General features: G+C 37.0%; 1 protein-coding gene across 1 annotated transcript in view; it reads left to right on the top strand.

Moving 5' to 3' along the window:
* The window catches only part of GALNT2 (polypeptide N-acetylgalactosaminyltransferase 2), an 89,734-nt gene that overhangs the window by 60,946 nt on the left and 11,396 nt on the right, over window positions 1–17,392 (top strand). Inside the window, exons 7-11 of the mRNA XM_056486586.1 lie at window positions 92–213; window positions 6,802–6,889; window positions 10,650–10,737; window positions 11,285–11,388; window positions 15,194–15,320. Coding sequence (XP_056342561.1) covers window positions 92–213; window positions 6,802–6,889; window positions 10,650–10,737; window positions 11,285–11,388; window positions 15,194–15,320 — 529 coding nt within the window. The remainder of the gene's footprint in view (window positions 1–91; window positions 214–6,801; window positions 6,890–10,649; window positions 10,738–11,284; window positions 11,389–15,193; window positions 15,321–17,392) is intronic.

A 17,392-nucleotide genomic window follows, 5' to 3' on the forward strand; every position in this document is an offset into this window, starting at 1 on the left:
TCTAACTAATTATTAACTTGGAATGCAATAGTTTCTCACTATTATTGTTTTCCCCAGGAAGTACTTAAAACTTTTTATTTTTACTTCTCAGGCCTGATGCGCTCCCGTGTCAGAGGGGCAGATGCAGCACAAGCCAAAGTGTTGACCTTCCTGGATAGCCACTGTGAGTGCAATGAACACTGGCTGGAACCACTTTTGGAAAGAGTAGCTGAGGTTAGTAAAGAGTTGTAAAGTAATTTCCTGAAGAAGCAGCTTTTAAATTTTAAAGCCATCTGGTTTATACTAGATTAATTTTATTCATTTTCCTAAGGAAGCTTTTTCGCTGATTTAAGGTGATGGAGATGATTAGAGTGTTCTGTGATTAAAACATATTTTTGTTCATTTAATCTGTGAACACAGGAACATAAAATCTGAATATTTATTATTATCTTTGCAAGTAATTCAAATATATGCTTCCTTGGTTCTTTGGGGACTGCCTCAGCTGAAAATCTTTAGAGCAAAGTATGATTCTCCTGTACCAGTATCATCTTGGTGTGATTCAGTTTACCTGAATCTTTATGCCTCATTAAGATTCAGTGTGATAATAGGAGAGAGGCTGACTTGTGAAACAAAATTCTCATGGAAACTAGCAGGAACTAGAGGCTCTCAGCATCTATGAAATTAATGCTTAGTCTGTGTCCTGGAAAAGCAATTGAGAAAATTGAGAGTGAAACTGTACTGTTTTCTCCAGGGGTTGGTTATACTTGTTAACTTGCTCTGGAAGAACTCAGTTGAAGTGGAAATTGAATGAAGTGTGATTCTATAAAAGCATTGAGGACCACTAAAGACAGCAGGGTTTTTATTCTTTCTTAATTGCATTCCCTTTCTGGAAAGCTAGTCTTCCAGGAAATGTTTGGTTCCAAAATGCTTCTGATCAAAATGGTAAGCTACTCTGCTTGGTTAATGCCCAGTTCTTTACTTATCCATATTATGCTTTCCTTTTCATTCCCCAAAAACAGAAAGAGGGAGAAAGAGCGAAGTGAAGCCTGAATACTCAGTATGCCAATGACAAAGATGTCAATTGATGACTGATTTTCTTTATCCTGTTTGGTTCCATGATGCTTTTAAAATCATAAAATCATATGGGTTGGAAATGACATTTAAGGTCATTGAGGCCAGCTGTTTCTCAAGCACCCACCAAGCCCAATATTAAACCATATAGAAGTGCCACATCTACACATCTCTTAAATATCTCCAGGGATGGTGACCCCTCCACTTCCCTGGGCAGTCTGTTCCAATGCTTGGCTACTCTTTCAGTGAAGAAATTTTTCCTAATACCCAATCCAAACGTCTGTGATGTAACTTGAGGCTATTTCTTCTTTCCTGTGCTTGTTACTTGTAAGAAGAGGCTGATCTCCAGCTTGCTACAACCTGTGAGGTAGTTGTACAAATTCATAATCTCTCTCCTGAGCCTCCTTCCTCCAGGCTAAACAACCTCAGCCCCTCCTCAAAAGGCTTGTGTTCCAGACCCTTCATGGCTCACTGTTACTCTTCTCTGGACACACTCCAGCACCTCAATGTCTTTCTTGGAGTGAGGAGCCCAGAACTGCACATAGGTTTCAGGGTGTGCCCCCAACGGTGCTGAATACAAAGGGATGATCACTGCCCTGGTCCTGCTGGCCCCACTGTTGCTGATCCAGGCCAGGATGCCATTGACCTTCTTGGCCATCTGGATGCCTGCTCAGCTGCTGTCAATCAGCATCCCCAAACCCCAAACCATCACATGAGATTGTGACCTGAGTGCAGAACCTTTGCCTTACTGAACCTCATACAATTGGCCATAGCCTGTTATATTTACTGGGTGTTTGAGAATTCCTGTAAGTTGCCCAAGACAAATCAACAGTTGAAATCCTGTTTTGGAATAGAAATAACTAATCAGCTCAACACCATTAAAGTACCTAGAGCCTACAAAGCCCTTGAGCATGAGTACCATAGCACTTCCTCCTATTTTTGTAGCTGTCTAAAGTGTTACAGCCTCAGAAGAGTTGGGGAACTTTCTTTTTAATTATTAACTAGGAAAATAAACTTGAAGGCATTAAATATATCTCTAAAAGAAATGGAGAATGCTTACAGCCAAAGCACTATAGAATCTAGGACATGGGAATGTTTTCAGGCATTTTGTGCAAACTGTTTGAAGCATCTATTCATTCAAGAAATAAGAAGAGAAGTGGTGGTTTTGGTCAGCAAAACCCTGCATTTGATAAGACAGTTACTTAGTCATGTTCCTGTTTCTCTTCTGTATGATTTTTTGCAGGGCATACTTATTTATCTTTCTGAAACTGATAAGGAATTTGAAAAAGTGTTACCTTTTCATTGTAGCAGAATGTAAAACCTCTTATTAAATTGCTGGCAATTTTGTGAAGATCCAGCACTGCAAGGGGTGTATCAGGTTGGAGAAGCTGCTGCATATCTTGCTTTTATGCAGCATGCACTTTATGCATACTTATTAGATCCTTCAAAACTTACTCCTTCCAGTTGTCACCATAATACATGCTAATTGTGTGCCACTGAATAGTTTTCTGCTGTATGAATATGTTTCTCTATTCTTAAAAGATTGATGTACTGTTAAATGGAATTCTATATTCATTATTTATTTAACTGTAATCTGCAAATATTCCCAGCCAACAGGTATGGGGTTTGAAAAAGCAGCTTTTAAGCTTCCTGGTTGTTCAAATAATTAAGGCCGGGTTAGTGTTTATATATTGTACATGACAGCTCTTTGTTATTTTAAATGGATTAATTCTGCTCACAGGGCAGACAGCATATGCTAGTTGATGTTAATTGGCAGCATTTTTTGATAGTCTCAATGACAAACTGAATAGACGTGAACCCTTTTCTGCTCTGACCTCACTGGTAACTTTTTGCAGGTCAGGGCTCTCTTTCACTGTGTTTTCTGATATGCATCTGCATCTGTTATGTATCTAGCAGAAAATGTGGTTTTGTTCTTCCTTTTTTTTTTTTTTTTTTTTTCCCCCTCTGTTCCAGAATTACCCACTTGGCATTTATTTCTGTTGAGTTTTGGGAGATTAGTTGTGAGTGTTACAATATAAGAATTTACAGCTTCCAAGAAACAGTCTGAACCAAGTCAGTTCTGCAGTACTCTGATGTGCTATAACCACTTTAAAAAGCTGTGCCTCTGACACCTGAGATATCAAGCTGAATTGAAGCAAGATCCATCCCACAGTTTTCTTCTATAAGCTGTTTCTTGGTTAGAGTATCTCCCTTTTTTCAGCAGCTATGTTTGCTCAGCATTTCTGGAGGGGGTCTGACTCTGCTAGGGACTGTTCTACAGCAATTTGAGCAGAAGCGTAATGCAGAAGCAACATACAAAGTGACCACTTAAGAGTTCAGAATGTGTACAGATACTGGTGTAACCTGGAGTTATTATATCTTCTTTGCTCCTTCCTGGAGAGTGGTTTTCTGCTTGATTCTTAAGGCTATCTTTTATGCCCTCTAGATTTTTTTTTTTTTGTGTGTGTATGTGATTAAATGAGGAGACAGTGGAGGCTAACCCTTTGATTCCCCAAAAATGTCAGCATAGTAATAAGTATACACAGTCCTGAAAATATCTATAGCTACTAGTAATTTCATGGACACTCATCTGCTTGGCTTCTTCAATTTCAAATTTCTAAATATTTTGACATTCTGTTCTTAGAATTCAGCAATTATATGAAAAAAATAAATTAAAAGATTCTGATGCAGAACTGAACTAATCTGTTTTCATAGCAAAGCAATAAATCCTCTATCACATTTAGGAAGGCATGCTTAAACAAATAAGATCTTGAAAGGAAGAAAAAACTAAGATTAAGAAGTGAGATGTGGTTTGCTTTTTCATGTTTGTCTCAGCTATTTTGACTTTGAGTGAGTCAACTTTTAACTGACACAATGCTAAAAGGAAAACATTTATATTTTCTCTTGAGTGTTGCGAAGTTTAATGTTTGAGGTGATTTGAGACTTTTACAAGGAGGAAGCAATGCATGCAGAATCTTGAAGATAATCTCTCATGGTTTATGAGAATAATATATAAGGTCTGACTTTCTAGAGTATTCATAACTTCCTTATAAATTGTCAAGATGAAATAGTTTGCTACAAATTTCCAGGTGCTAGAGACTTGCAGTGTTCACAGGCTATTTCTTTTCATTATCTTCACCAAAAGTACATGGCTTTCCATTTGTGCCTTACATTAGAAGACGAAAGATTTTCTATGTTAAATTATCCTAAAGCAAGGTACTTATTTATCCATGGTGTTATTAAAGGGAGAGCTGCTTTCTAGTCTTTTAAATGAGTGAACTTTGTAATTTGGAGACCCACAAGCTCTTTTTTAGCAGTCTCTGTATTAACAACTTTCTAATGCTCTGCAAAGCATCACCTTAAGATGCTTTGAATCTGTAAAAAGGTTTTTATGTGCTTTGCTACTGAGCAAATTCCATAATTTCAAGTCAACAATATGGGGTTGATACTTCAGACTGAATGTACATGGCCTGGATATTTGGCTGTCAGAGAAACAACTGGGTGCTGTTTAAATATGTTAGGTGTAGCAAGTGGCATTAGTGTAGTGTTTCACTGATATTGATAGAAATAATCAGGCTAGCAGTAAAAGCCTGAGGAAATCCTGGATTTATAGAGACAACATGCTACCTGCTTATACAGCTCAGTGGAGATAAGCTGAAGCCTAAATGAAGCTCTGCCTAATATGGCACCTGATAATTTGGGCAGCTTTTACCACGAGGTGCAACCTAGCTAAGTAGAACCATTTGAAAAAAAAACCAAATCATCTTTAAAAATGCTTTTAGAGAGGGGCATAGATGTATAAACTGTCTCAATTTCAGCTAAGGAATAAGTAAGAAACAAAAGGAAGGCTGTTTTAATTTTTGTATTTTTTGCTCATAGGTATACTGTGAATAACTGGACAGGCTTGATACCTTCTGCCTAGTCAGCCTTTACTTAAGGGAGTTTCTTAATTCTATCACTGCACATGGAATGCCTACAATAAGGGCATGGGTACATCTAAAGCATTTCAGTGATGTAGGAAGGTGTACACACACACTCACACAGGAAGTGCAGTGAAGGTGCAGTAAATTGCAATTGCCTCCCAAGTACAACACAGCTATCAAAACTGTGCCTTGCTTGCCATTGCAAACATGGGCTTGAGGCTACCACTAGCAGAAACAGGAGCTAAAGATGTAATGGACGAGGGAGTATGACAGGTTGGGCTTTTTTTGTTTGTATTTCTAGTTTGCTTTAGACCAAACTATTTAATTCTTAGCAGCAGACCAGATTAGATGTTATATTACATCTCTCATAAAAGCAGGTTTTTGGCCTGGGTGGCATAGCAGTAAAGGAAATGTAAAAAGTAATATGTCTTCAGCTTTTTGCTTAGTCTTCAGCTTGAATTCTCTTGGGTTTGCCTGAGTTCTTTTGGATGATACAGAAATTCATGACCTTTTGTTCACCCAGGCAGAATGACCTAGTAAATGCCATTTACGTAATTAGGGCTTATTAAAAATCAGCAGAGATTGAATAGTTGAGGTACAATAAAAGAAAATGGGTGTTAAAGGTTCTTACTGGACCAAACAAAGCATTTGTCTAAATTGCTTTTAAGTATCTTCTTATGGGCTCAAGCTATTCTCATACTGATTTGGTTCCAATTTGTTCTCTATAATATTGATTAGCAAGGCAGATACATTGCTTGAACCACTGTTTAGAATATATGTGTTGTTGTTTCAAGACATAAAATAAATTCCTAAAATGGAGATGTTAGGTTGTATTTTTTTTAACCATGAGAACAGTTTCTCTATAATAGGAGTTACCAAAGTATCTCCTGTTTGTTCAAAACATTTTTTTAATGTTCACAGATGTGATTATATGCTGTTCTGAAGTTCTGTTCTCTGAATGATGTTAATTGTGCAGCTCAAAACTTTTATTTTGATTTCAAGCAAAGCATGGAGACAAACTGGCTTAACCATGATACTGCATTTCTAACATTAGATGAGTCTTATTTTAGAACACTGAGGTCTTGTGATACTACTGGATGATGCATATGGAGTTGTTGGAAAGATTTTTGTTCTTAAACTATTTTGGCAAAAACATCAGTTAAAATAATTAACCTTGCTCAGAATAGTATACGAGACGTGAGTGGACAGAAGACCGTGGTTATCTGTACCACTGAAATCTTGGCTGCTGGAATTAATAGCATTCATGAGTTTGAGGTGCTCTTTTTAGGTTCTCTCTCCTATCTGAGTATCTGTTTTTAAAGTGTGATTCTTCAAGTGTGAAATGGATTGGCATTAAGCTAAGACTTTTCTGATTGCAGAAAGGCCTAAGTGTCCCTTGAAGGTTGAAATAATAAGACTGTAGTCCACTGCATGGCTGGAGACTTGCTGTGGAAAATATGAATTGCCTGGATGCTTTTCTTTGCATTGGGTTTAAAAGTAAGAATGGAAGGGCTGTTTGCTTGACTGCCTTTAGAACCACAGGTTTGCTGCCTTCTTCAAGAGCAAGTCAGAAGAGGGGGATTACTGACTAAAAGTAGCCTAGAATAGAAAGAGGATTTCCAGTCATATCCTATGGTTTCTGCTCTCTGAAGCAGTGCTGAGCAGTGCTATTCACAGCACAGGCTCTTCAGAGCCGTCAGTGGAAGTAGGGGGAGAGCTGGGGAGACATGCTAATGAAATCCTGCTGAACTGTTCAACATCACATCCTGCCTGAATCTCTATCTATTGATTTCATTATTTCAATATTACTTTCTAACATTTATTTTAGGACAAGACCAGAGTTGTGTCTCCTATTATTGATGTAATTAATATGGACAACTTCCAGTACGTGGGGGCGTCAGCTGATTTAAAAGGCGGTATGTACCTGTACTGGAATACAGACTTTAAAAAAAACCCATCAAGAATCAAAGCTCATAATCACTGCAGTTGTGGAATGGGCAATTAACATATTGTTCTTCCTTTTCATAGATCTAGTTTCAAGTTCTGTAGGTCACTTGCTTCTTGGCTTGGATTTTAATTGGCCTTATTCTCTGCTTTGAAAGTTCATCTTTATTATACTAATTCTTATGAGTTTATGCTGCCTTTTACCGATATGCAAGACTTGCTCCAAGGTTTGTAGGGTTGTGTAAATGTGTCAGAAAAAGCTAATAACCAGAGCTTATGGTTCTCATTTTAGATAACATAGGCTTTAATTGCTCACTAGTTTAGAAGCCCATCAACAATGCAGTGTCTATGAGTTTTTTTTCAAAATGCTGGTTTGCTTAAAAAATTAAACTCTTCTGAATAAGCAGAAGGCTTTGGAATGTGTTTAAAAAACAAATGTTTGTTAGCCATGATCTGTAATTGTGAAAACACTCACATGTGACCATGAAAATTTGTAGTGTTTATATCTTTGCCATTGAGAAAATCCCCTGTTAAATTGAGAAGTACTACAGTATGTCTAGGCAATGTAAAGTATTGATGGCAAATAGAAAAAAACTTTTGATGCCCTAAATAAGAATAAATAAAAAAATTCTTCTCATCTTCTTTCTCAAAGAGGGAGAGGGCAACTAAATGCTAAACTCCTTACTTATTACAGATTTTTAAAACTTACTTCAGTGCCAGCAAGAATCTAATATTTAAAACAGCTGTTCTGTACCCACTTACCCCTTTTTTAACTATTATTTGTAAATAATTGTTCCCACAACCCTGGAAACCAAACTGTCTGCATAAAAGGTGTAAGATGAGCTACAACATAAAAATTCAAGTGCTGTTCTCATGGTGTCCCATCTTTTATGAATGGACTTTTTGAGTTAGGAAGGAATAAATAGTTTCCAACCTATTCTTTCAGGTTCTAGTCTCTAAATGGTCACTCAGATTGTTGCACTGAACTAAAATAAATGCAATATTTGTATAATGTTGCATATTATGCAAATAGAATGTCACAAGTTCACCAGTGATCTGGAGGTGGGAGGCTCTATATCCTTTTAATTAATGTTTTGAAATTACACCTATGGTGCATATATTCACAATGTGCTAATGCATAGTTCTGTGCTGTTGTGTGTGCCAGCATTCTTAAACCTTAAGGCCTTTACCCAATCTATTCATTAAATATTAACTACATAAATCCCTGTACCATTATGTGGCTTTTATTGTTGTCTACAGAAGTAGAAGGAATTCTTTCTTTTAAACCTTAGCTTGGTTGCTGCTGAGTTCATGCTAAATTCTTCTTAGTAAAGTGGGAAAGGATTGAGAGATTGTTTCACTTGCTACTGCCCTTCATGCTTTGTCTTTGAATCTACATTTTCCAATTCATTAATTCATCTATTACTTTTTAGTATTCATTTTTTTCTCTTTATACACAATCATAGATTGGGTTTTTCATTTTTTAAGGTGCATGAAGACTATGTACTTCTGATTGAGGAGTGAGAAACTGTCTTTTTTTAAGGTTAATAGAAATTTTGCACATACTAGCATGCCAAGCTATTTGAGGGTCAGTTGAAATATAAATAATGTATAAATAATGTCAGTTCCCAAAAGACAGGTAGCCATGTTAGAGGCACTACAGCATTTGGCACCACAGGATACTTTCACTGGAAACCAAAATATGCTTTCAACCTTAGCTACAGTGTCTGTGTGGCTGAAGCATGGAGAGTTGAAACAGATGGGACAGCAATTGTGCCTGGTCTGTCTTTGGAAGAACTTAATCACCCAAGACAAGCAACCTAGCGAGTGGTACACACTCTTTTCCTAAGTGGACACATCTGAAGTAATTCCCAAGTCTGGCCAAAATTAAATCCATGCACTTCATGTTGCAGGTTTTTTGTGGGTTTTTTTGTTTGGTTGTTTTTTTTTGAGGGGGGCGGGGGTGGTGTCCAAAAGTGTTTATGTCATCCTGAGAAACACTCTAATTACTGGAACAAGCTGTAGTTAATTGAGATCTAATAATTTAGAGTATGCCTGTGATGCAGTTTAACCTGGATAGAGTTTCATATTGGATATGCACTGTGTTTAAAAATACTCATTTTACAGAGCTACTGATACTATCTCATTGAGTGCAGTTTTTTCCCAGAGTCTGTGAAAATGGAGACGGAAAACCGGTTTTGAATGGGTAGAGATTTTCTACACTTGTTCAGTTTGTGAGAGTGCTGTGTACCAAAAGAGACCCCTTGTGTTCACTGGAGTACACTAACTCTCTCACTGCTGCTGCTGGAGAACAGTGGGGTTTTCAACTTCTCCCAGATGCAAGTAATTTTGCTGGCTAACTGGGATGAAATGCAGCTTTTTAACTTCATGGAAATATTGGAACTTGTTTTACTCTTCAGGCTGGAGGCTGGAGTACTGTGTGTTGTAGCCATTTTTCAGTTTTGCTGCTTGTAGTTTTGGAGTAGGGTAAGTGTCTTTCATTTTTACAGTACAATGCTTCATTAAATACTCAGGCATGGAGAGAGGGAGCTGCCATGCATGCTGCAAAGACTGTTCAGGGTAATTTCTGTATTGTGTGATAAGTATCTCGTGAGTTAAAATGAAAACTGCCGAGTTTTTAACTTCCTACATCAGTCATTGCTGCGCATCTTTACGGATGCAGACAGGCACTTTGTAGGGCTGCAGTTGTTTTCTCTTTACATTAGCTTGTTTTCTCCACTTAACTCTCCAAGTAATTGCTTTATACTGGAGAATGAAAACTATTGACATCTGTGCACCAGAAATCTGGAGATCATTCATTATATGACCTCATAGGATCTAAATGTGTTTGGCAGCAGGCAGAGTTTACAAGGCTGATTTCCTAGGTGTACTGGGAGAGGGCTAGGAGTCTTGTGCAGTTTTTTAATAGATCCTCATGATTATGAGCATAACCCAATACAAAAACTGTTGTGAAAGTGTTTCCTATAGGAAGTTTGTCCTATATCAGCTCTGTATCATTGCCTAAAAGAGGTAATTTAATGTTTCTAATGTAGGAAGCTGCTATAGGTGACCTATTGTTCTTGTCTGTTCTGGTGATCTTTGTGCTTCTGCGCTTAACTCATGACAGTCCCAAACCAGTTGTTACTGTGTGTTCACACTTACATGTATGTGCATAAGGAAAGTAAGATTTTGGTGCTCTAGCACTTACCTCAGGTTTAAACCATGATGTACTAAAAAACACCGTGGGAAAGTATGAAGTTAAATGAATGTTGAGAAGATAAGTGGAACCTACATAACTTGTTGTGACCTTCATGACTGAGAGCTCTTGCTGTTAGAGTACTCCAAGAGTACTGCATAAAACCTGTGTCAATGTAAATATGAGATCACTGCTAAAGAGTGGAAATGCAGTTATTCATTAAAGGTTGTCGAGAGCATTTGTAATGGCTGGAAGATCATCATAAGATGTTTTCTATTTGGTGTAAGGATGCCACTTGGGTTTCCTACTTTGTGAAACAGATGAAGACAAGAGATCAGAAGTTATTTGGTGGTTGAGATTTACTCTTTTTTTTACTTTACCTTTTATCTGGACTCCTTGTTTGTTTTCTACCCAGATTTTGCACAAGTTTAAATTTTTCACTTTAATTACAGTTCCTGCTGTTTTAGTGAGCATTATGTTATCACAAGTTGAATGATGACCACAGTAATTTTAACATCTTACTTTTCTTCTTTAAGGCTTTGACTGGAACCTTGTATTCAAGTGGGATTACATGACACCAGAGCAAAGAAGAGCACGACAAGGAAATCCAGTTGCTCCCATAAAGTATGTCTGTATCACCACTTCTCAAATAGATTCTAATTTGCAACTAAGCAAAGTTAGAAGTCATATTCTCTGAGTCTGAAAGAGTATCTTTACTATATCTTACATCAATACTGAAATTTCATTCATCTATATGGAGCATTATGAGACTCTCAGAAATAAATGGTATTCTAAAAATAATTTAAAACACACTAGTAAATTATTTATCCTTAAGAAACATTAACATCTGTTTCAAGTTGGTGTGTTTTGAGGGCTAAAAATACAGCATCAGTTTTAATGTTTGATTGCTGGCACAAATTGCCACCCTTTAAATGAGAGACTTGTGAGCCAAATGGACTTTTGGAAGCTGCCTCAGAAGGTGATCTTGGCCACAGAAATGTGCCATAGAAATGTGTAGAAACAACATTTGAAGTCATAGATGCATACTAAGTTGCATTCAAAAACATTGCCAGTTTTTTTCATGGAGATATTAATCTTGATGTGCAAATAATAGTTGCCCCCATGTTCCTGGTTCTGTAAGTATTTAATTTAATTTTTCTTGTTTGTGTAGGACACCCATGATAGCTGGTGGATTATTTGTGATGGACAAATCCTATTTTGAAGAACTAGGGAAGTATGACATGATGATGGATGTTTGGGGTGGAGAAAACCTAGGTATGTGTATTATTTACCTTCTGATCAGCTTTGAAAGAAAGCAGGTTTCACCATTTTCTTTGCTCTTAAGGAGTCATGGTTTCCCTGGTTTTGTGCAAAGAGGGTTAAAACCAGTGTTTAAATTTCATACACATTATTGGCAAAATCCAAAACGTTAATTTCAATGAAAGAATTATAACAAATTAAAAATTATATCCTAAACATGAGGGAGTAAAGGTAATAGCTCATTGGGCATAGACTTTTTTTGAAACAGAAGTTGGTTGGTAAAAAAATGCAGGCTGCAGATAGGCAATTAAATATAATAATGTTTAAATGCTGACAGCTGAAGGCATGTTTTTAAGATGTTGCTTAATTTAATCATGAAAAGTAGAATACAGGAGAATGAATTTAATGTTAATATATACACCTTAAATCAATTAACTTAGCTGACTGAAGAATTATCTCTTTCTGCACTTTGCCAGTAGTATGCTGTCTGGCATCTAAATTTAAAGAATTTTGTAGTTTTATACCCTTTCTTTAGCCATATGAGATATTGATGATTGAGAAGATATTTTTTCTGTAAGTCTTTTATTTTAGATGTTGAAGTGAGTGAGGTTTAGGCAAAAGGGAGAAGGGGCTGATAGAACTTGTGCTTTAGCCATTCTCCTTTGACCTGCTGGTTAAATCTGAATAAGCAAGTTTTTTTGGCTGTTCATTTTAGAGTGTTGTACAAAGGTTTTTGCAAGTTAAGACCAGTATACTTGTGTTAAAAGAAAAAAAAAAGTAGATTTGAAAGGGACAGAATTCTACAGCTCCTCAAGAATTCCAGTTTGTCATGAGTTTAGTTTTTGGGGGTAGAGATGCATCTCAGACATTCCAAATAGTGTGTTTTAGGAACACTTCTAAGGATAAAGCTTCTCTACTGCACATGCTAGCTGCAAAATCCTGAAATACCTTGAACTTGTAAACGAGTATTTTGAGTTACTTAAATCTGCATATGCATTAAGCATATGCTTAGCCTACAGGGAAATGTCTGCTGCATGGAGACATGGCAACCAAATGTTTAATGCTGCTGTAACACACTGAAAAGTTTGAAGTGGTGTCCCTGCAGTCCTGTCTCTGACCATGCAGTACTCCAGGAAACCCTGTGTGTGTTTTGAGCAGTTATATTCCATGTTTCTGTTGTTTCACTATTTGGCTGTATATTACTAAACTGTACTAATGTAAACATAATAATTTTTCATTTTATAAATGTCCTGGAAAATCATTGGATACATTTAATGCTGCAATACTCTTATTCACTCTGAAAACCACTTTTGCCACTTGAACACTTAAATATTTGATTAGTTACAAGCGTGTTCTTAAGCAACTGAGTTTTTTCTGATCACTTAGCAACTACTTTTATGCTTTGATAATTGAGGCCTTGATAGCAGGAGAGATCACAAACAACAGCTTCTCTCTCAAGGATGCCAAGAGATGTTTATATTGCTTCTGCTGCATTCAGTTCTTCCCCCTCCTTGGGAAGAAGATACAGATTTAGGGGTGCCTGAAAAACAGGCAGAAGGCAGCTAATGGTTTCTTCCTAGCTGTCAAACTAATTGAAAACGAGTAAAAATCACATGGCATATGATTTAATTGGCAATAAATGACACATGCACCAGATAACTGGAAATCTGTGATGTGCAGTTTAAAATTCAGTGTGCACACTTGTCAGGCCTCTTTACTCTCAAGCATAGCTCTACATCAGGGGCTTGGTGTTACATGCAAATAACCTGCTAAATGGACTACAAAATAATTCTGCACATCGTATTCATTTATAAAAGCTATAGCATTTTTCCTTCAAGCATGTACAGAACAGCTGTTCTGTGAGGTTTTGTTCACATGTCAGTATCAATTTGACAAATTTTAAGATGAGCCTGCAGTATTTTCTCTAAATTACCCAAATTACCATGAAGATAGGTACATTCTCAAACTGTTGCTAAATCTAACTGGTAATGTGTGTGTGCTGTAGAAAAAGTAGATCAAGGTTAGTTCAGTCTCTTCTCCAACTCAGAAACTCCAATTCTCAGTATGTTTATGATTCTTTTTGATAAGCTTAGGAGATTCGGAGTACACCAGAGAACTGGTGGACCATGAGAAGGTTTGGGTCTAATTTGGAAACCTAGCTTTTCTTACTAGTTTTCCTAAAATCAAGGAATGAGTAAGACATTCCTTGTCTTCTGTATTGATGGCATGCTCTAATAAAAATAACAAATCTGTTACAGAGATGTAACTTGATCTCATAAGAATTTTTGACATGCTGCTTATTATACCTTTTCATTTAAAAATTATGTCCATTGAACTTGCTCTGGTAGTAACATTTCCTACTGTTGGAGTATAACAAAAGAGATGTCTTAAGGGGGTTTGTGGAGTTGTTCTGAGTTTTATATGCTATATATTCTTTTTTCTTTTCCATTACAGGCTTTAGAAGCCATGTTGGTGGAAACAAGAATTAGTTTGCTTCTCCCTATATTCTAGTCCTTTGCTCACTGAGCTATTTTACATAATGTTAACTTTTTCTTCAGAGGTTTTTCACAATATAAAGTGCTGGAAGGTGTGCGAAAATTAAAAATAAGTTTTGCCTGTCATCCCATGTGAATTCAACTGGATAAGTTACTGTCAAAGACAATGTTGCCATTCATGTTTTTGGAGTATCGTCTGTCTATAGCTTGAACTATGATGACTGTCTAGGAAATGAATATGGCCATTAAGAATAAACAGTCAACACTGTCAACAGCTGAAATCACAGCATCTCTATTTATTTACTTAGAATTTTTTTTTTTTTTAATTTTCCCTGGACATGCAATCAAGATGACATATTCTCTAATTTGTGGTTGTGGGGGGTTATGTATGTTCTGTTTTTTCTAAATTTCGTTTTTGAAGTAATTCTGCTGTTATTCTTTGTATGAGGAGGAGGGATTCTGAGGGAAGAGGACATGCCACTTAGTTTGTCATAAAAGATAGACTGACTTTTATTTAGAGCTGTCCTATGGAAAGACACTCAGTGGTTATGAAGAGGCTTGAAACTAAGGCTATCTAGTAGCAACTGTTGGACTAAAGGGGCAATCATCAAAATTGAAACAGTGCTGCTGGAGGCACCCTTCTTACTGCACTGACTTGGAATTGATGTGGAAAAGTTCTCTCTCAGAATTAGGTGACTTCTGCTATCACATGTGAAAGTGGAGAAATGTGTCTAAATATTTCTAGGCCTTCTTGTCCTCACTAGCTGGCTCAGATCATTAGTTTGGCTTAGAAGTGTACTGTCCATAACCTTCATTTTTTAGGAGTTATGTTTTCATTTGGTCTATGCTCAAGTCAACATCGACTTGATATAACTTTGGGAGTGTTTATTTATCTGCTGTAATAAGCAGCTCAAATCTATTGGTTATTTTAGTTTGCCTTAATTTCACTTATCTTCAGTTATTCAATTTTCAGCTGAAAATTTTTATTACAAACTAGATCATTAATTTATTTAATGTATCTACTATTGTTTACCCTTCAGATAAAGCACAACTCACTAGCAAATTGCAGCAGGGTTTATGGATTTGGGCAATGCTGGTAACTTCAGATAAGAGAAGATACGCATTTTGCTTGCAAGATATTATGTTTATTTCTGCTGAGCTTGCAGAATCGTAAATGCTTAGATATGTGCCTTTGCTTATCCTAGAATTTATTAGAAAACCTCTCTTGATCTTCTCAGAACAATCACTAAAAGCCTTCTCTGTCAATATAATATAAAATAATGTAATTTTATGATGTTGGTCTTTCATTCCTGTTTTTATTTCAGAGATCTCATTCAGAGTTTGGCAATGTGGTGGGAGCCTGGAAATCATCCCTTGCAGCAGAGTGGGTCACGTATTCCGCAAACAGCATCCTTACACGTTTCCTGGTGGGAGTGGTACTGTGTTTGCAAGGTAAGTGCTAGACAGCAATGGTTTGGAGTTCCTCAGATGATCAGCAGGTGGCAGTAATTTCATTTCAGAGATCTTGTCTCTAGAAATATTTACAGTATTATTTATTGTGGTAAAATATTAATTAAAAAGAAACTAAAGACTTTGAGTCAGCTATGTAGGTTGAGAGAAGAACCTGAGAACTGGAAGAGGGAAACTTCTGGTAGGCACAGACTGAGAATCTGGAAAATAAGGAAATGCTTAGCTTGGTGTTTCATCAATATTGTGTTTGACTTTGAAGGTTTTTTCAAAATTGTCATAAAACTTCATTTTGTAGAAACAGTTTCATTGTTCACTAAGAGCCAAAATACACTAAGTTGTAAATATGCTTTGCTTCCTTTTCATTAATACTTGATCAGCATGTGAGATGCAAATGATTAGAGACTGATTTCAGTATTTGTGCCAGTCTGTTGGCAACTTGGTTCTCTGTTTGCCTTTGTGCTAGGTTTAAAACTGCATTTTCTTATAGACCTAAGAATTGGCAGTTTTAAAGGCTTAGATTAATATGCCTGCTAATTTTGCTGTTGATACCCATGCATAGCAGTAGCTGAAATTCTGAGCTGTTTGCTCAGTTTCTCTTCTATAAAGTGGGAACAGCAGTGCTGATTCATGTTCGTAGTGGTTTTGACTTTATATGGATGAAAATATTGCATGAATGTACTGAGGGTATTTTGATCAAGGCTGCAGTTGTAGCTGAGGAATCACTGTAGATTTTGATTTAGAGATTAGGACTTGATGCTCAGGGGGCTGAAGAAGTATAAGTCTCAGCTAAAGGTTCAGTGGCCTAAGAGCTGGAAATAAAATTGTTTATTTACCCTTGAAGGGATGTGGAACCCAAACTCTGTTTAACATGAAGCAACACAGTTCAGATGTACTTAAATTCATAAGAATGTTCTAAGCTGCTGATATTCTTGGACTTGTGATTCACTTTAGACTGAGAAATCTCCTTAGGCTGTAGTTTTTCCCTTCCATGCTGGTTGTGCCACCAAGGTGACTTTAAGGAATTTAATATCTGCTAAAATAAAGTCACTGACCTGTTTATTTCAGTAGTTATAGTATGTACTGTAGTTTTTTTCTCTTATTTTTTCCCATTCTTTGAGATGTATTTTTTATGCTGCAGTGAAAAATGAATAATAGTACTTATGTGAAAACAAAAGCTAACAATGAAATATTCTCAGTACATTACATCTCTCTTCCAACGTTTATAGTGCCTCAGGAGGGTAGAAAGCTTTACCTTTTAAGCTGCATTATGTAAGCTTAGGATGCAACTGGTTTAATTTGATGAAATTTTGAAATGACAGTGTCATAATGAGGAGCATAGTTAATAAAAGTGAATAAATGTATGAATATACTATGCAGTTTTCCCACTCCTGCAGCTTTTCCATCATTGGGATGTTGCCAAGATACTGCTTTTCTTGTGCTGTAAATAGGTTTCTTGTATGTCAAACCAATATAATGGGATGCTTTAAAATCAATTTTACCAATGAGAGAATAAGAATGTAGTAGGATGTCCTTGTAGTACAGGTGTTATAAAACAGATGTGTGTGGGACCATGGTGCCAAGGAACTTGGTGCATGGAATCTGTGCTGGTGGTGCAGTTGGGATGTGTTGGCTTGTGCCATCGTCTGTCTCTTGGCTGTAGGCAGCTTGTTCTGGACTCCTCTGCTTTTAGCTGGCTACTCAGTATGCACTGTCTTTTGGCAGCCCAAACAGGTTGGTAATTTTGGATGAGAGCCTTGGAGTCCTGTTTCATGGGAGGGGAGACCACATCACCACATCCAGGCTGTGTGATGTGGGCAGGGATAGTTTTTGTCCAGCAGGAATTTGTGTGACTGCCTTAACACAACATTCCAGATGAGCCAGTGAGCCTTGCTGGTCACAGTCTGCTCCAAGCAAAGCTGCCTCTGATCTCAGTGCTCTCTTTCATTAACTGGCTCAGTATTAAGGGCACCCCATGCTGTGTTCCTCAGCACCCTGAGTTCTTTGGGGCCTTGCTAGTTCAGGCAGTTCTCAGCATCTACACAGTGCTCATGTTC

This window comes from Oenanthe melanoleuca, chromosome 3 (assembly GCF_029582105.1).
Source record: "Oenanthe melanoleuca isolate GR-GAL-2019-014 chromosome 3, OMel1.0, whole genome shotgun sequence".
NCBI classification, from domain to species: Eukaryota; Metazoa; Chordata; class Aves; order Passeriformes; family Muscicapidae; genus Oenanthe; species Oenanthe melanoleuca.